The 19,814-nt window shown below is 38.4% G+C and overlaps 2 protein-coding genes across 6 annotated transcripts; both read left to right on the top strand.

The window, feature by feature from the left end:
• Window positions 1–7,007: 7,007 nt before the first annotated feature.
• On the top strand, window positions 7,008–15,475 carry LOC122872057 (protein boule-like). Of its 5 annotated transcripts, none has more exons than XM_044187738.1 (12): window positions 7,008–7,152; window positions 7,242–7,294; window positions 8,548–8,679; window positions 9,197–9,288; window positions 9,445–9,499; window positions 9,622–9,697; window positions 10,161–10,321; window positions 11,137–11,208; window positions 11,307–11,357; window positions 11,432–11,548; window positions 11,747–11,839; window positions 12,567–15,475. In XM_044187738.1, exons 1-12 carry the CDS (start codon window positions 7,023–7,025, stop codon window positions 12,705–12,707), a joined length of 1,173 nt encoding a protein of 390 aa, XP_044043673.1. In that variant the 5' UTR covers window positions 7,008–7,022; the 3' UTR covers window positions 12,708–15,475. The 5 variants fall into 5 exon arrangements, with proteins under 5 accessions (XP_044043673.1, XP_044043672.1, XP_044043671.1 ...); XM_044187737.1 differs by having other exon boundaries at window positions 8,524–8,679; window positions 11,307–11,342; XM_044187736.1 differs by having other exon boundaries at window positions 8,524–8,679.
• A 2,578-nt stretch (window positions 15,476–18,053) lies between these two features.
• LOC122872063 (gamma-crystallin M2-like) lies at window positions 18,054–19,785 on the top strand. Its single transcript, XM_044187758.1, has 3 exons — window positions 18,054–18,314; window positions 18,407–18,649; window positions 19,455–19,785. The coding sequence occupies exons 1-3, from the start codon at window positions 18,300–18,302 to the stop codon at window positions 19,728–19,730; spliced, it is 534 nt and encodes a 177-aa protein (XP_044043693.1). The 5' UTR covers window positions 18,054–18,299; the 3' UTR covers window positions 19,731–19,785.
• Window positions 19,786–19,814: the final 29 nt, after the last annotated feature.

Raw genomic sequence — 19,814 nt, 5'->3', positions numbered from 1 at the left:
TTACCAGTCAGGCTCCCAAATGGAATATTCCAATGAGTATTAGTTGGAGCTCTCAACCACTATAAAATGAGCTCCAACTGGATTGACTCCATGTCTGACTTGATGGGTGGGTTCCTCTCCCAGAATCGTACCAAAGATGCAGTGATAATCGCAATTTTGTACTTGCTACATCCAATAAAGGAATTACGGGAGATAAAAAAGAAACAGCAAGGCGACTTGGCTTAACTTTTAGTTCACTGGCCAAAGCCCAGTTCAGTGTTTTTACTTTATTGTAGGTCAGTGTGTGCACACCCACTAACTATAGCCAGGGCCCCAGCATATAAACCCTAAATAATATGTCTACATTTAGAGAAATCATCGGGTGTCGCTGTGGAATGCAACACCATTGTGGTAAAGCATTTTCACAAAAGAGCAAACAACCAGTGGAAAGCCAGAGAAAGGACAATATACTGTAGTTATGTTGTTATGTTATGATACAATGTTTTCGACATGTTTCTTTTATGGCATTAATCAATAATACTCTAGCTGTCTCGTGTGAATGCCTATAATGCCTGTCATGTAGAGTATGTTTTATTATCTGTTGGTCTAAGTGTTGTTTTACAAGGCCTTCTTGCAGGATGAAAACACCCCTGGAGGAAACACTGAACACTATGTATTTATTAGTTTTATATGAATAGATGCCACTTGGGACTGGGACAGTCAAATCTGTCAAGTTGATCAATGAAAGCATTGTGTTTCTTAATATGCTAAATTAAGCTATGTGATGTACTATAAACCTCAGAGGGAACTCCAATTAATGTTTACAACAAGAGCAAAATTCAGAAGCGTATTTCCCTGAGTGTCATCCTATAAATAATAAAATTAAAACTGGCTGAATTCCATTTAGCTACGTCAGTTTCTGGGTCCTGGTATTGTGCATGCTGGCTCACTGTCCCACTGTCATGGTTTACTGGGACGCTAAACTATCACAAAGCCATCATTAATTTTATTAGTCACACCTTTTCTGCTTTTCCTACTATGACGAGTCAAAATGTCTGGTGTGAAAAAGGCCAATTATATCATCACCACTCTTACACCTGTGAAGTAAAATCACATTCTGGTCTGGTGTCCAGGGTTTTTACCTTGTTTCATAGAGACAGAAACCCTCAAAAGGCATCATATCTCGTCCATGCTACACTGCCATATTAGATTGCCATACATACCTGCACACAATAATAAGGATATGCATCACTAAAGGAAACAAAAACAGAATGGGACCAGACAGAAATGCAATAACTAAACTAGACTCTTATTGTGAAGGGAACTATGAGCACTATATCTACACTCACAAAGGGTCATTGATGCAGTATATGGGGCCAGTATCAGGCTTTCTGGTCAAATACCAGATATCAATATCTGTATGGCAGGCTGTTTGAACATAACTACATTTTAGATACATTATGTAGACATGCACTTTGAGCCATAATTATATCACAGACTGATAATTAAATGTATTTTAATTAATCAAATACTGTTTAAGATATAACACCATCACAGCTATCTCCATTTAACTCATTACACAAACAAAAGAGAGAGATGAGAAGATCAATACCACTCCCATATTTGTCTGTTTAGTATGAAGCAACAGCCAGGAGACGGTTAGCTTAGTTTACCAAAAGTAGGGGGAAAGAGCTCGCCAGGCTCTGTCCAGATGTAAAAAACAAATCCGCCCATCAGCACCTCTAAAGCGTACTAATTAAATAACAGACTAGTCTTAACGTGTTAAGACAGCTTTAGAGGGGCGGGGCTGGTGGTGGACTTTTTTACCCCTGCTTTCACTCTTTATGCTAAGATAACCGGCTCCTGGCAGTAGCGTCATATTTAACAGATAGTCCTCTGCACTCACTATGAGTGTAGGTGCACAGCTTGCAGCGATCTAAATAAACTTCCAAGAAAGGGTGAAGGCAGTTGGCCTTTAAGGTTTTTTTTCTGAAACAGTAGCCCAACAGTAAATTAACAATTAATTGGAATGTTGTATTAGCAACAAATTAGCCTCAGACAGTTAGCATAATGGCTAGCTTAGTTAGAAGTAATCTGATCACATAAAAATTCAAGTAACAAATCACAAATCAGCTGTAACACCTACAAATAATGTTCCAACAAGGGCTTTTGGGCAGTAGATAAAAGACGTCTGTAAATATATTTGCTTGGTCACAGATCTGACAAAATGGAGGACATAACAATGTCAGTTAAACTGCAACTGTTATGGAACTGTGCCAGTAGGGGGTTGCTATAGCAACAGAATGTTCAGCTGAAACCAACTGCTGGCATCAATCTCTTCAACTAACTCTCAACAAGAAAGTGAATAAACTTTTTTCACAACAAACACTTGAGGATTGCATTTTAATGAGTAGGTCTGATGGTTCAGTATATCTTTAGATACAAGATGCTTCAAAGTATTTCCAAAATAAGATCTGGATAGCCAAAATTCCTCTGAAGATTCCATATAATACTGACAAAAAGTTTGGTCTTACTACTCAAAAACATAAAATAAGGTTGAATTAGGTGGGTCATCTGTTCCACAGTGCAAGGTTGAAATTTATTTTCCCAGTGCAGCATGGTATGAATACTGGTGGGAATAAGTTGGATATGAAGCCTGGATGCTATGCAGGCTACATATGATCTTTGTTTTGTCTTGATAAACAAAAGTTGACAAGAAACACAGTCGATAGGAAAGCCTTCCTTCTCTGATAACCTAAACACACTCACATGCAAAGACACACATGCATGATTGCATGTACACATATTCCAGCCACAAGCCACATGTCTTAGTTGATCATATTTGCCGGTGAAGTCCTATGATTGTAACATAAACAAAATGGAGCACCAAGAGGGAGGTCTGAGCCCTGTAGTCACCTGAGTAGTCCCAGACATGAAGGTGTGTGTTTATGAGGGTGTGTGTTTTCTTTTGCCTGCTCTCTCACATGTAAGAAAACGGCCGACCTTGCTGTGCTGTGCCAGACTACAAAGTGATTTCATCGCACTTCATACAAGCTCTTTTGTTGAACCATCATCTTGCCCGCCACCACCTCCCCCAGCAAACCCACTGCCATTTAGAATAACAGATGAATAAATGTACGAGGGGGAAAAACAGTAGACTGAAACCACAGTGGAACTCAGTAATGGTCAGCCAGGCCCACCACGCCTCAGCAAATGTTTGTCCAAACCTGTTATTTCTGGCATTGTACTGTCTCAAAGAGATCATTTTATTCTCCGAGAGGAATGCAGCAGCTATAAATAGTCTGGAGATGAAGGAGGGGGAAATCAGAGATTTGTAGAGTAATTACAGAGCCAGAGTCGAACCCTTCTGTTATGGCTCATTTTTCATCAACCTCTGTCTCCACGACTGTCTGACTGACTGACCGACTGAGGTAAAATGGCAGCTTTCTCAATGGGACATGCATGTCTGACCTGATATTTGACCTCTATTTCTTCTATATTTGCTTTAGTTTACTCAGTGAGTCTCAAAATTGATGGAGCTGAAAAGGAGCGGTCGACATTTTGGGAAATACACTTGTTTATCGTCAAACCCCGAGTTGAATGAGAAGACGATGCAGTTTCCTTTCTGTGAAGTGAGTCCGAAACAAAACTGTCCTCACAAGAGAAACAACAGCATTTGTCATCCGTGCCCTTTGTAAGAGTAGTCTGACAAAACGAAATGCTGCTGTTTGACATTTTTGTGTCGTCTTTTGTAATGGTTTTGATGACGTCGTGCCGATAGGGGCACTAGATCAGAAAATACACGAGTCAGTTTGAAAGGTGACAACAAATGACATATTTTGTCCTTTAGTTAGGAGGACTTGTTGTCCGGTAGGTATTTAGCCTAGCTTAGCACAAAGACTGGAAACAAGAGACAAACTTCTAATCTAGATCTATCAATGGAAAGAAAATACACCTTTTCTTTAAATCCAAAACCCTAAATGCACCAGTTATTCGCAAGTTCAGGATGAGAACCCTCACCGGCTTCCCAATTTCGAACACAGTCAGTTGTGTTTGTCTGGATGCAGTGGATGGGAAGCCATCCTGCACAACCTGTGAACCCTAGAGCACATTTCTAGAACAACTTGAAGCTTTCACTCAGAGGAGGTCGGTGAAGCAATGTTTTTCAGCTCAGTGTTAAACTAGGTTAAGGGGATGTCCATTGTGGAGTTGTAGGTAATGCCCAACTTCACAATTGTCGCTAAGTCGACAGCCGTGAGAGAAATCCTGATCCCTTACAAGCTGTCTACACCCGATTCAGCCGCATTTTTCAGTTGTCCATCTCACATCCAAATGATAGAACAGATACACTTGTAGATTATAATAAATGCAGCTGTCTAAACAGCCCATGTAACAGCTCACGCTTCACTCATGCTTTAAACACGTACAGTATCTGTTTTTTTACATTTCAAGTGTATTTTGTTCTGCCTAACCAAACCAAAGAGGTGGCAGATCAGAAACTGCTAATTTTGTCAAAAATTGAATGCTGTTTGCCTTGTTGCATCCTAGTGTAATGTACTGTAATGGATTAGTTGAATTTTCGTCAGTGTCATATTTGCGTCAGACAGACATTAACCATTGCTTGCCTTTCGAGATGCTGGGGTGCTGATTGGGATTTACCTGTATCCTAATTCTGGGAAAAAAAACATCCCAAGTCCTGTGTTTGGCATGGCGGGCTGGCCTGCTCTGGTCCTTTTCCTCCAGCACAAAGCTCACTTCAGGGCCACACTACTCACACGCCGACATTTCAGGTAAACAAGGCAGATGAGGAAATGAATGACTGGAAACCAAATACTGTATTGAAACATGAAGTAAAGCTCAGGGGTTTGTGTCCAATGGTAAGAAGATAGATGGGAAGAAAATTTGCCATGCCATGCTCATCTGTGGTCAATTTCTGTTTGATTTAAGTCAATACAGCAATACAAAGGCTTTGAACACATACACTTTTAACAAAAATAACCCCACTGCCATAGCAGAACCATTCATGTGTGTTCACACAAGAAAGACACACATTAATACTACTACTACTACTACTAATAATAATAATAATAATAATAACAGATAAAATCCTCACACTCTGCTCTTTTGTTTTCAGTGAAAACTCAAACAGCCAAGCAAGTCTTGTGTCTTAAATGATCTTTGAGGAGTATAAAAGGACTTTTAGCTGGTAAATTGCTGTAATTATCAAACATGCCCTTCTCATTTTGCACAGTCAGACCTCATTGGCAAATTCACCCGGCAATTAAGAAAAGCTGGAAATGAATGACAAGTAATGGTGAGGCCCACATTACTCAGATGAGGACAAACAATCTCGAGAAAGGAGGTTGTAATGATGGGAAATGTTCAAGACAGCCAGAGAGGAATTACACACTGAAAATGTCGTGAGCTTTTAAATTGAGAGAAAGGGGGGTTTAAAACGATGTTTGTAGATTTATCCGCAATAGTATGGATGTGTTCTCAGGAAACCTAAGAAAATTTTAGGTCCCTTTGCCCCTGTTATGTGTTGTTCATTCATTACTGATATTACCAGCTATGAATCGGGTGCTTTTCTCTCAGTTGGAGACACTTTGTAGGCTTTGTACTGTCGCTTTGTTGTGGTCTGAGGGGGCACAAGATGCAAATGACAGTGTTTCAGAGCACTTTGTCGCCAATCATAGAGAAATTATAGCTCCATGAGGCTTGTACGCAACACCCAAGTGGCTTCTTGAGGATCGAGAGAGGAAAAGTAAACATGCATTGAAGCTCTGACTGCATTACGTGGATTTACGTGAATTTTCTGAGGATTTTCCTCCCTGTTAAATCTCTCTGTCCATCCATTTATTTAAATTCCTATTTATTAATAACCAGCCCAAAGTGAGCAGACACTCCTGTTAGCGTTCCTAAAGTTGGGGATGAAGGGCTCACAATCTTCAGGGAAATGTATTAAAAAATATCCATTTTGTGTGTGTAGTGAAAAGTTGAAACATTTTTGACATTTGTGGTTAATATGTGTACGTCAGTTATTCCTTTAAAAACTAGTAAAACAATGTCTCGGGTTTTCATTCTTGAATTTGGTGCGGAAGAAAATGACTAAATATCCCGAGTTTAGTATAAAGAAAACAGTTTGTAGTTGTAGGTATACCCTTTGCAAAAGATTAGTCCTCACTAAATGTGTCAAGCATCACTCATCAAATATCTTTATTGTCATTGCATAAAACAACGAAACAGCAAAGCATCTCCCAGGGCCATGTAGTGCAAAATATAAAACAAAAGTATAGAATAGAGAAACAGGGAGAGGTCGTTGCTAAGAATAAATAGATATTAACACTTATTTACACAATAAAATAGAATGCCAAACACACAAAGTTATCAAGGATTACAGAGTTTAAAAGACACTCATGTGTCAAGTATAAAAAGCAGGAAACTAAGCCTACAAAGAACTTTTTCAATCTCTGCACACATCCAAGGTCTTACGTTTCATTATCGGCTTGGATATGATGTACAGACAGCAAGAAGACTGTCCCCATAAGACGTGTTATTCACAGAGAAATTGCGCCCCTGTGTGGGCAATATATAGTACTGCATAGATCTGGCAGCTATGAATTATTTGCTCTTAATTGTATTTTCCATCCATTCCTATAAATGTGTGCAACTGTTAACTACTATTTTTTCCATGTATATTTCCAGGATTTGTATCTTCTTCTACAGTGCGTACAAAAAGTATTCACGCCCTTTGGAAGCTGTCATGTGTTAATGTCTCACAAACTACACACATTTGATCCCCATTCACTAATTGAATGCGCCGGCCATTTCTGCCGCGGCCTGCGCAAATACGTTCCAGCGAAGAAGAGCAGGATTGTGCGGCACCGTCTGTGGTAATATTGGATTTAAGCGTTGGTTTCACACCCAATACACATTTTATTGTTCCGAGCAGACAAATTCCATCACTAAATATCTTAGGAGATGCAACCCGCTGCTAGATAACAGGTAAAAAAAAAAAAAAAGTACATTTTAACTTTTTCCTAATGGTTTGCGGAAGGAAGTCTTTGTGGCCGAATAACGTACAGAGTGATGAGGTCATAAATGAGGCTAGGGGCGCGAGAGCGAAGACCGAGGGGAAGTTAACGTTAGAGCAGAGCCAGACCGTTGGTGGAGGTGACTCATGGAGCACGGTAGCTAAACCATTAGCAAGATATTAATGGGCCATGATTAATTTGTGATTATAACCAGCATACGTCTTTTAGAGGCAGAAGTTAACCAGCTGAATGTAGCTATGGAAGTGGAGAACCAAACCGCGGTGAGTGAACTGTCAAGTCTGCCCTTACCGCCTTGCTGGCAAATCCTTTAGCTAGCTAGCATAACAGTGTTTATGATAATTATAGTTAGCTAAGTTATTTTATATTAAATACGGTGAAGCTACTTAAGTCAGTGTTGCACTTAGGGTTGTTATATATATATACATTGTAAGATTAGTTCATCATACATTATGGACTGTTTTCCTTTAGCTCAGTTTAACTAAAATCAACCAAGCAAGAAAAAGCTAACAACTTGTGTAGCTAATGGTAAGTGGTTCAGTCTGCTAACTTGATAACTTAAGAAAATAGGAATTTTATTAAAATTAGCTAAGTAGCTAACTAAAGAGTGATACTTAGTGGTTAATTTTCTTTAAGGTAAGTTAACTTTTTGCAAAACATTTTTCGGGGTCATAATTACTTTTTTTTTTATGTCAGAGCTAGCTTACAAATAAGCTACAAAAGTTAGTTTTTTGAGGGTGCTACCCTATGAGGAAAAAAGATACATTTCTGAATGAATCAAAGATTTTATTTTGTGTTAGTCAATTAGTTACAAGACACATTTTTCATAAGTGATTTTTCTTGGTAGTTGATATTCTCACACTCCTTTATTAGATGCCATTGTTTATTCATGTTTTCATTTGACATCTCAACTGAAACAGTGTGCAGAAATTAACAGTTGGTTTGTGCTGTAGACATTTTTACTTTCATGAAACTATTAACTTTGGCCATGTTGTTACTGTTAGCTGATTTTATACACTGGCTGCAGGTGCATCGACTTCATCTGACTTAAAAGACTCAGGGACCTACTGTTTATTATTTTGTTTGTTGGACTTCAATGAGTGATTAAGAAGGAGCTGTTAATGGTTTTATTTTTCCCGCTATTTCTAGAAAAAAACAGATGCATTTTTAAAGACAACATAGTTTTGTTCTTTGCTTTCTTGTTGCTTTGTTTGCTAGCCAGCTAAACAAAAGATTTAAGTTCAACAGTAAGTGTTGTCTGGTAGGAAGGGATAACGCTGGATATTTTCTTTTGATCTAGTATTAAGTAATAACAGAGTTAAGTGTCCTTATGTCCAGACCCACACTCATTTTAAAACTTTTCTTGTGTGCATAAAAACCAAATCACCAAATCCAATCTGAGTATAGTCACTACTTCCTGTCCAGGGGTGATAGCTATGTTGTTTATTACTGGCCCAGAATTAGACCATCATGTCATTTTCTTTTATTCAAGTTTACATCATGCTGTCCGTCCCAGAACAGCAGCAGCAGCTCCTCCACCCCTGATGTGTTACCTCCAGAAAACCACGATGACAGCCTGATCCACCACGTCCCCCGCCTCGGCACTGTTATCCCCAATCGGATTTTTGTCGGGGGAATTGACTACAAGGTGAGAGCTCCTAAACACAAGCAGAGTGCATGTTTGGGCTTGGGTGTCTTACTGTAGAAGGGTAGACACTAGAGAGCAGCAAATCATGTTAACAAGCTATGGTCAGGATAAGACTGAGATGAGAATGAACATAATTCATAGGAGGTCTAATGTTAGTAGTGTTAGCAGTAATTTCAAATTTCTCCAGAAATAGTTTTTAGACCAATCATACATAAAACATTCTGCAGATGCGGTCTGAATCATAGCTGATTTCCAAGATTCAGAATACTTTAGTACTCAAAAATAATATATAACAATGTCCTGTGTCATCCCTCATCTCTCTCATCTCACTTCCTGTCAGCTCTCTACTGGCTAATAAAGGCATAAAATGTCAAAAATGTCCCTTGTCAAGACCAAAATTATTAATAAATTATCTGAAATGATTAATTCTGGAGCAAATGAATTGAACCAAATCAGCAACCACCTTCTTTTGGGGTGATAACACAGTCAAAAATGTGTGTGTGTGTGTTTCATAAAGGTTAATGAGAGCGACCTACGACATGTCTTCTCTCAACATGGTGCAGTAAAAGAGGTGAAGATTGTGATAGATCGCTCAGGAATGTCAAAGGGGTGAGTTAATTGCGTCATTCCGTGTCATATACATTTAGTGACTGAATAATAATGCATGCAGCCACGACTTTCTATCCTTTGACTTTGAATATTATTTATACATGTACTGTTAGCCAGATAAAGCATAATTTGTCTTGTTTCTGTCTCTTTGAACAGATATGGGTTTGTTACATTTGAGACCCAAGATGATGCACTGAAAATCCTTCATGATGTAAGTAAAACAGGAAATTTAAGTGTCTTACTGCTAAACTTAAGGTACATATAATGATGTAGTTTATGTAGTGGTCTTTGTTGGCTAATGTGGCATCTATTCCCTCAACTACTATATTAAAGGCGAATGGAATCTGTTTCAAAGACAAGAAGCTCAGCATTGGTCAGGCTGTCCGCAAGCAGCAAGCTTCAGTACAAAGTAAGTCCACACTCTGAAAACTCTAAAACTGAAGGTGCTCTGACATATGGCTGAATTGTTTTGATTCCGTTGTGATCCTTGATCACACAGTGGTACTGCCAAGCTTCAGTACATCACCTTCCACTCAGCATTGCAGCTGTTGTTTTATACAACAGCTGCAATGCTACCAGCTACCAGTTTTATACCAATTCACTCACTATTTTTAATGGTCTTACGAGTTTTTTTGTCACAATTTCAAAATACCACGTTACCTGTTTACTGAAATAGAACTAAAAAGTAATGGAAAACCGTTTTACATCAGGACCACAATAAGAACCCTGAATTGAATAAGTCCATTTCTAAAGGTCCAGGGCACTAAGTACTGGCTTCTCTCTAATTGTTATTGGCCCAAAGGTAACTCATTTGTTTTTGATAGTTTTGAAATGCCCAGGTTTACTGTTTTGTGGTTTCCCTGTTTTCCCAGCTAAGAGCGCCCCTGTGGCCATCTCTGACTCTGCCATGCCTCTACCGATGTCCTGTGGGGCTGTGTACCTGACCACGTCCACAGGCAATCCCTACACTTACCACAACGGAGTGGCCTACTTCAGCTGCCCTAACATGAGCCCTCCTGGCCGCCACTGGCCTGTCAGTTCTCACTGATATCACACCCACGTAACACTTGACTTGAATAGCAAAATTAAACAACTGGTCATTTAAAAACATGCTTGTCATTTCAAGTCTTGACAATTAATTCCTCACTGAAAGCAAAGATCCACTTGTGTGATGCAACATTTACTACTGCAGGCTAAGGACTTACATTAATACTGATTGACCTTGAGGCATGCTGGTGGGTAGCTTTGACATGACAACATTCAAGTCAGCTGCAAAACAGCACGGCACAGGAATGCACTATTCTGGCAGACATATCAATCAGCCCCAATTACTTAAGCTAAGGCAGCTGGCCTAGCAAGAGCTTGAGTTTTTCTGTTGCCTTTTCTGCTTTTAATAATAAAAGAAAGTTTGGTGTCTCTCTTTGAAAACAACTTAGGTAGTTGATGATATAACTATCACATTGTTACAGCGATATATTCAATTACATTTCAAACCCTGATATTAGTAATTATTTTAACTGGGGCTGCAACTAACGATTATTTTCATTAATAATTATGCAGATTATTTTCTCGATTTGATTAACTGTTTTTTTAATTGTATAAAATGGTGAAAAATGCCTGTTACAATTTCCTAAAAACAAGATTGAAGTCTTCAAGTAGCTTGTTTTGTCTGAAACCCAAAAATTATCAATTGTCTTTCACATAAGACAAAGAAAAACAACAAATGCTCACAACTGAGGTGCTGCTACTTGGGAAAGTTTTATATTTTTGCATGAAAAAAGGTGATGAAAAGTGACCGAGATGAATAACTACATAATGTGGGATTTCCGTATGTTTATTCTCTTGCAGCCGGCTCCTCCAGTGCTGCTTCCTCAGTCCCATCAGCCTGTCTACCAGCAACCAGCCTATCACCACTACCAGGTCAGATCAGCCCTTTAGCAAATCCATCAATTTTTTTACATTTCACCAAGTACCGCAGGGGTTCAAACTGCTTTTTTTCTACTTCACCCTCTCCCCAGTGTGTCCCAAACCAGTATCAGTGGAATGTCGTCCAGGTAGGACATGTCCAGGTAGGACATTCCTTCTTTTTACTTCAGGAGAATTTGGCCAGTTGTAGACCTGTTGTCAATGTTTTGTTGTCCAGTCGCCGATGCCCTCCAGTCCAGTCGTGTACTCCCAGCAGTCAGAATATCTGTACCAGCCTGCTAATGGAGGCTCTGTCCAGCCTCCTCTGCCTGTCATGGAGGACACCACACCAGAGGTACAGATTCACCAAGAAAAATGATTGATATGATTTGAAGAGCTAGAACATGTTAATTTTTCATTTTCTAGCTTTTAAATTTCCTGTTCTGCTAATTTTTCTGATGTGTTTCATTGTGATTCTGCTGGTTACATGAGTGTTTGGTAAACTTGTTGTTCTGTACTGGAGCACATTTTGGTCTGTTCTCATACTTTACAGTTTTTAGAGCCCACGGTGCAGCAGGTTTATTCATTGTATCCTCAGAGAACTGAAGGAATGACACCCATTGTTCTGCAACATGATCCTGGAAAGGTAAAAAATATCCTTTTTTTTTAAAATATATAACCAAGGAGTCCACAGAGGGGAAATGCTGCAAAACCAGATTTGGTGATTGTCAGTGTCATTGACCACTATTAATTAAGTATGCTTTCATGACAATGAAGCCTGGCTAGATTGACCAATTACATGCTCAGAAGAATCCTGTGTCTTTCTTATATTGCAAGGACAATCAAGAGTTAACAATGATGGAAATCTTGTACTAACAGAACGGTAAACACTGTCAACTGAAACACAAGGCTGACTTATAATCCAAATGGAAAAGAGGTCAAAAGATAACAAAAGATGTCAAGGATCCACAGTGACAATAAATAAAAATACAAGTAAGGCAAGTATCCAAACATACAATTTTAATCAACCAATTTCATCAAAGCAACATGAGACAGGCTGTTGCATTCCTTAAAATAAGGTGTGATGGAGATGTTTGTTGTGTTCATTCAGCAGGCAGTTTTTTTGTCTGAAGGGCAGAAGCCTCATGCAACCCTAAAACAATTAGTACTCCTATTTACTCATGGATCCTAAGTGAATTAAAGATGGTAGACCGACAGGACAGGTTACTTGGAAGGAGCTTAAATCAGTAGTCACGGCTATGGAAGATCCATCCACTGGAAATTGTGTTTTGAACTGGACCACTGTTTCTCTCCGAACTCTGTCACGTTTGTGTGTTCCTCTCCACTTAATGTCATTTTTTTTTTCTCTACAGAATCTGATGTTTCCACACTTGCGGGTCCATCTGAAGCCAAAGTACCGCCGATACATTCACCACAAGGACTATCACTACCTGCCAGAGGCAACAGAGCCACCAGACGCCTCCATGCTTCACACTTCCCAACCTCTCATGTAGGCTAAACCCACAGGCGGCTTCTCAGGGGGAAAATCCCACACAGCACCACGACCTCTTATGTCAGTTTAGTCACTTCCTCGTCCTTCTCCATGCATTTAACACATGTATAATCTATCGACTGTTTAACCTGTGCTTTACAACATAATGCAGTATGTTTCATGACTTCATTTCATAGCCTCTTTGTTGCACTTGTTACCACCACCTCTCCACAACCAAGGAAAGCTCTCACCTTGTAGGACTCACTAGACTCGCAGCACTCAGATCTGTTTCTGTATTGAATACAGTTGGATGATTGAAGTTTACTCTACGTTACAGTGGCTCACATTGCATACTGTACGTCACAGTATATACTGGTTGTGGTTGATTTCTTAATTAACACATAAACTCAGCAATAATACATAATACATAGATGAGTTTTTCAGTAAATCAAACCTTTACGGTAGTAGTTGTGATAACACAATAACTTGGTGATGGCTAAACAATACATCTTGAATTTCCGAAAATTCAGATTTACAGGTTTCATATTATTGGGGCACAACAAATGTCTAAATTATTCAGATTTAATGATGACAGCGTCTCATCACTGACCTGTCTCGTTATGATTGAGGGATCTTTTTTCTTTTCGCAAAAATATTGAAGTTAAAAAATTAAACATTTTATTTGATAAAAATCTATTTAGTTTAAAACCTCACAAATGTACAACAACAGTCAATTCAAACATTACATTTTTAAACCTGATACATGATTTCTTATAAAAACAAACTAAAACTTGTCAACAGTACTTCAGTAGTAGCTCAGATCAACCGTCTTTCCAATTTGACTTGAACAGAACGTGAACACATTACTTTTTTGTTTTCTTAGCATTGTTACATTACATACATCATGGTGCTTCCATGATGTAGCTGAGAATATTAGATATTTTTTTCTCACCATGTCAACTCTCTCTCTCTTTACCTTGCTGTACAAAGAAGCAATGCTGTACATCCTCTGTGGATCAGTGATCACATTTATTTGAAAGGATGTGAAAAATGCAACACTATAGTTGTTTGAGCCTCACTGAGCTCATTAGGCAATCCTAATATTATTAGGATGCTCTGAATGAGCTGCTGCATCTTGTCGCCTCTGCTCGGCTTTATCAGTGTCAGGACCTTTTCAGGATCCTCTGATCCACTGTCTGATTGGTCCTCAGCCAGTTACTTCTAGAGCAGTGCTTAAAACATTATTTTCTACTTTTTTTTTTTTTTTTTTTTTTTAGTGTGATGATGTGAAGACATTTGTGTACAGTATGGTTACTAGACTGTGGCCTGTATCTGTTTGAAACCAACTCTAATTGGTTTAATAATAATTTAGAACCAGCAACAGGCAGCGGTATTGTTGAAACACTACAGAGGTAACAGCAACATAAGTATTTTATATAAAGCAGGCTGATTGTTAGGCGTATGTTAAAGTGCATATTTAGTCGTTTTGACAGCACAATTCATCCATGAAGGTGTACTGGTTACTTAGCAATTTTGTATATCAGGAATTCTAATTTTATATTTGGAAATCTATGTGGTTAAGACAAAACTATGTAAGGACCATTAAACAAATTTGAGCAATAATATATCTGCAAGTCAGGATTTTTAAGCACACAGGGACAGATTTGTAATCACAGAACATGTTTAAAGTAAGTGCGCCTCAAGTGGAGTTATGTCTCTATATTTGAGTGACCAGTAGGGCTTCGCTTGCACCCTGCTGTTAAACCTGCTCACCCAGATTTGGCAGTATTTATAACATGCAAAGTCCACTGGATTTGACCTGGAAGTGAGCTGTCATCCTGTTAAACCGTGCCTTTTTAGTAACATCAGGTCGTCCCAGTGTGTACCCATTGGCTTTTTCATTTAAAAAAAAAAAAAATTAAGCCTGTTGAAACCAGAAATTGTAATTGTAATTAAATTCTTTTAAGTGCTCAGAATCTGAGAAAACAGAAAATTGTTAGAGCAGATGAGAACTCAACATGCACAAAACTTATGTGAGATATATAAATTTGTCACTGCATGCTCTCAGAACTTGACTACAGATTGATTAAAGCTTGATTTTATTTTTTTGTGCTAGCTCAATAGTTTTATCATTAATAAAGTAGAAATATGTAATTCAGTAACTTGTTGGACAAGTGATTGGAAAAGTTCTCTCAAAGGTTATGTGTTTCATGTCATTTGTCAGTGTAAATTAGTTGGTCAGTTACTTTTATATTGTTATAAAAGTTCATATTGTGCTCATGTTCTGGATTTGCAGGTTATGTTGTTGAGTTCAAATGGGCTGTTCACAAATACTAAATAAGCCTGCCTTGAAATTGAATATAAATTATATTCAAGTTAAATGATAGATATCCATATTATTCTATAATTTTTCCTCTAGATATTTTATTTTAAAAAACCAACTCAATCTTAAAGCTTTAATTCCCCTGTCATGCTTTTGTTTGAACTATTTGTGCTTATAATTCAGGTAAAATGTACCCAAAAGTCTTTTTAAAATTGGCAGGAACACTCGGTGTGCTTTTAAGACATTGCGATTTGTCTTATTGTATTTTAAACTCCATATATTTTGTCAAACTCAGGGGGTTTTCTGCGATTGAAAGCAGAAGGCAAATTGTATAACCAAAACAAAAATCTAATGTAAAATATTTTTTGTGATTTGTTTACATTTTCACTTGTTTTATTTTAACGACATTATTTTTAGTTCAGTGTGTTTCCGGTTCTTGAATGGAAATAAAGGTTTCCCTTGGTGTAGTGGCTGTGTTTTGCATTCACATGGAACAATTCTGCCTGGAAAGAAGGAAAATAAATTAACTATCTGAAACAGCATGTTTTGAAAACTGGTTAGTATGTGATTTGAAGTAAATGGGATAAAACATGCAAAACCTTATCTGAAATGTACAATATCTACTAAGTAATTAGACTTTTTAAAGGAGTACTGAAGTGATGTAGTATTGGATTTCTATAAAGATGGGGGCTCACAAAAGAAAAGCTGACTGCTACATTTCCCATAATGCAACTTGATAGCGTCTCGAGCAAACGCCCCATGCCTTTTACAGTAAAGTACATCTTTCAAACTCCACATGCCAAATTTGTAACACAGGCTCTCCGTTAAACTATGACTTCACCAAGCCAAAATAACCCTGATGACATCACTATGACATCATCAGGGTTATTATCCCAGATTTGACAAAGTGTAAAATCTATTTTATAGGCTGAAGTGTAGCCCTTATCTGAAGCATATGAAACACTAAACATACCAAATAAAATGTATTTAGGGGCATCCTATGGTAAAAGAAGAGTCACTAATGTGCCAGTCTAGGCCATGGGCATTGATGAATCAGGGTTTTAACTATGAATGGGATCAAGACCTTGGCAGGGTGGCAAAAGCACCAAATGCTTGCTCATTAGAATAACAAAAGATTTAATCTCATGACGTTGGATTGAGGTTTATAAAACGGCTGTGTGTCTCTGTGTCAGCTGTCTGTGTGTGATGAGCTTTATCCTGTTTAGAGTGACTTTTCATATTTTACATATTACATTCTTTTTTTATTCAGAACATCTGAGAGTAACCTTTCAGCATGTGTGTAATATTGGACTGTAATGCACAACATTATTCCAAAAGCCTCTTCATCAAGAATCTGTAACTCAAAAACCTAAAAAATTTAAATAGGCTGCTGAATGATATATAAAAAAATACAAAACACATTTTGCAAATATGTTTTGGGCCATCATATAGCAACTTTCCAAACATTTATCATGCTCATTTTTGGGCTGATTTTGTACAAAAACCCCTAAATTTCTTGTCTCATCGTCAATAGATTCACGTCACTTGGGGCCCAGAAACAACAAATAATGTCATGTTCAAGGGCCCTTGTCCACCTCAGCAAGTACAGCAAGTTTAGTGCAGGGGAAGCAACCTGCACCACTTCAATCTCTCAGCTAAGGCAACATAGAGTCCTCACTGTCATTTACTACCATTTATTGAGATCGCTTAAGTTGAAGAGGTGCAGGGTCCTTCTACTGTACATTTGCCTATATGTTGTGTCATTATTAATGTTAGGCCCACATAATCAAGAAAAATGTCCATTCAAAATAGCTGTACCCAACAAAAAAAGGGCACATTCAAGCTTTGATTTGGTTTTACGGACTTATATGCAAATAAACCATTATATATACGTAACATACTGATTGCACAGTTATTACAGTGATTTTATGAGTAATATTAATGATCTTTATGAGGAAAGTTGATACGTACCACATAACTAACAGGTTTACAATTTCAGGTAACAGTGATCCACAGATTGTTGTGGTTCTGAATGTGCACGTTGCAGTGCTAGACCAGAGACAGCTCTCGTACAGCAAACTTTGGCAAGGCACATAATGTGTTTCTCATCCTAACTGGGATAGATGAGGCATGCCAATACATTTTAATTATTTGTTTTTAGTAGTTTAGGTGCCACACGGGTAATATGTGTGCTTTTCTAAAAACCCATCTACAGATGTGTGTTGCAAAATTAAAGTAGCATGGTCTCTAAATGCTGTGGTACAAGGCAAGGGTTGATACGGTGTACATGTCTCCATAATATACATTCAATTAAATATTAGTTAAGGACAAATTATTTCAAAAGCAATTTAGCCGGTTTCTTTGAGTGATGACTTCAACACAAGCTAACAAGACGAAGAGTCCATGCTAGCAGCTCTTTGAGGCTGTTCTTAGGCACCGCAGTGCTTAGCTAAATGCTAACATGGTCACGTTCGCAATACTAACATGCTGATGTTAATGTTGTTGCATGCAGGTATAATGTTAAGCATGTTCACCATCTTGGTTTAGTCTGTTAGCATGCTAACATTCGCTATTTAGCACTAAAAAACAAACTACAGCTGAGGCTGATGGAAGTGTCATTAGTTTTGCAGGTATTTGCTCATTAACCAAAGTATTGGGCAAATTAAAATTTTGACCTGATGATGGCGCTAGATTAAAAGTCGGGAGTTATTACAATTCATCCTGAGAGAAACATTAATGCCTACAAAATTTCGTGAAAATCCATCTAATAGTTGTTGAGACTTTACGGTCTGGAACAAAGAGGTTGACTGGCTCTATCAAGGTAGATTTTACTGTCATGTAACCAAGAGTACAACACATTGTTTTCATCATTGTTTCATGGGGTTTTTATCTGAAAGAATTCTATAGCTCATTAAGTTTTTGTGTACAGTTAATATGCTCATGGGGGGGGGGGCAGAAAAAGGCTTGTTCCATCCCTGGCATGTAACGTTAGGAATCTTTGTGAATGAAAAGAACACAAATAACGCCTGTTGTTTTGCTGATACTGTTGTGAGCAGTGACCCCTGGGTCACTAGCGCACTGTGGTGTTTTGATCAATAGTGATGAACATGTGAAAACTAGACAACAATAACTCATCATCACACTGCGGTGCGTCGCTATACATAACCAGATTTGTGTTATAAAACCTATTTGGATGACAATACGTTATGCTGTGCCATCACACAGCTACTTAATATAAAAGGAGAGCGGCACAGAGAGCTTCTGTTGAGCGTCAGTCTGGCCCCTATCAATATGACAATGGGAAAGGTAAGCTTATTATATGTTGTTATTAAAAATACAGAATGAAAACATGTAAGCCTGAGTTGATAATTAATCAGTGCTTTGACAATCGTTTGCAGATTATATTCTATGAGGACAGAAATTTCCAGGGTCGGCACCATGAGTGCATGAGCGACTGTGCTGACCTGCACCCCTACTTCAACCGCTGCAACTCCATCCGGGTGGAGAGTGGCTGCTTCATGGTGTACGAGAGACCCCACTACCTGGGCCACCAGTACTTCCTCCGCAGGGGGGAGTACTCCGACAACCAGCGCATGATTGGCATCAACGACTGCATCCGCTCCTGCCGCATGATTCCCATGGTAAGCCTAAGATGGTGTCGAAAGGCAATTAATTAGGGTAAAATTATTGATCCATGTGGGCACACTGATTTATTGCAGTGTAAAAGCAATCGGTCAAGGAAAGAAAACATTTAATACTTGCATTCAAACGGAATAAAGTATAATCCAGGAGTGAAACAAGAGTCAAACATTTGATATTACTACTACCTGTATTTTAATGCATAGCTAGAGAAAGAGTATACAAGAATATGATAACAATGTACAAATTAAGGAAATAGATGTAAATAGATATTTTAGTAGATTTACATAAACCTACTGAATGTCTACACACTATATGTATCAGTTGTACCAATATGTATCAGTTCAGACACAAAATGTGTAAGAAAACGCATTAATAGAGGTCTTTAATGAAATTGAAAAGTAGCCAATAATATGCTTTCCTTGAAGAAGTCCCTCAAATTTGAAATACAACAATAAATTTAAAGTTAATCAAACTACAAAATAATAAAATGTGTGGCACTGACAGATAAACAGAACTTTATCTTAAGACTACATTGAAGGACTTTTTGGAACATAAATCCTCACCAATTTATGTTGGATGGAAAAGCAACATCATCCTGAACTGTGGTAGAGGTGAACTGGTGAAGACTACCTTTGCAAACCAATCTTGGTATAACTGTATGTGTTAACATGCAAATAGTGTTAGATAGGTGGAGATTAACACTTCAACCTATTCATGGACTGTTTTTTATGTTCACAAACTTCTGTGTAGCTCATTAATCAGTCGAAACAAAAACTGTCTGACTCACAAATGTTCTTCCTGCAGCACCGTGGTTCCTACAAAATAAGATTGTATGAGCGTCCAGACATGAGTGGCCAAATGCAGGAGGTGAGCGACGATTGCCCCAACGTCCAGGACCGCTTCCATATGTCTGACATTAACTCGTGCAATGTGGTTGACGGCCACTGGCTGCTGTATGACCAGCCCAACTACAAGGGAAGACCCTACTACCTGAGACCCGGCGAATACCGCAGATACAGCGACTGGGGCGGTGCCAGTCCAAGGATTGGCTCGCTCAGGCGAATCACTGACTTCAACTAGAAGTCTTTCAAACCTTCTTCCTCTCTCTGTTCTCAATAAACATGCTGGGCTTAAACTGTGTGTGTCTATGTATCTAAAAGACAT

The sequence above is a fragment of the Siniperca chuatsi genome, linkage group LG24 (genome assembly GCF_020085105.1).
Source record: "Siniperca chuatsi isolate FFG_IHB_CAS linkage group LG24, ASM2008510v1, whole genome shotgun sequence".
Lineage (NCBI taxonomy): Eukaryota > Metazoa > Chordata > Actinopteri > Centrarchiformes > Sinipercidae > Siniperca > Siniperca chuatsi.
The sequence above is the reverse complement of the archived record's forward strand: the minus strand, read 5'-3'. Positions and strand labels throughout refer to the sequence as shown.

What these genes read in the sequence shown, in the direction of transcription:
- LOC122872057 (XM_044187736.1), top strand. Translation starts at nt 7,023, where the DNA reads ATGGTTTGCGGAAGGAAGTCTTTGTGGCCGAATAACGTACAGAGTGAT. An exon ending in CAGCCTATCACCACTACCAG is followed by an intron (nt 11,209 to 11,306) that starts GTCAGATCAGCC and finishes CCCTCTCCCCAG; the next exon opens with TGTGTCCCAAACCAGTATCA. An exon ending in TCCAGGTAGGACATGTCCAG is followed by an intron (nt 11,358 to 11,431) that starts GTAGGACATTCC and finishes TTTGTTGTCCAG; the next exon opens with TCGCCGATGCCCTCCAGTCC.
- LOC122872063 (XM_044187758.1), top strand. An exon ending in CCTGCCGCATGATTCCCATG is followed by an intron (nt 18,650 to 19,454) that starts GTAAGCCTAAGA and finishes TTCTTCCTGCAG; the next exon opens with CACCGTGGTTCCTACAAAAT.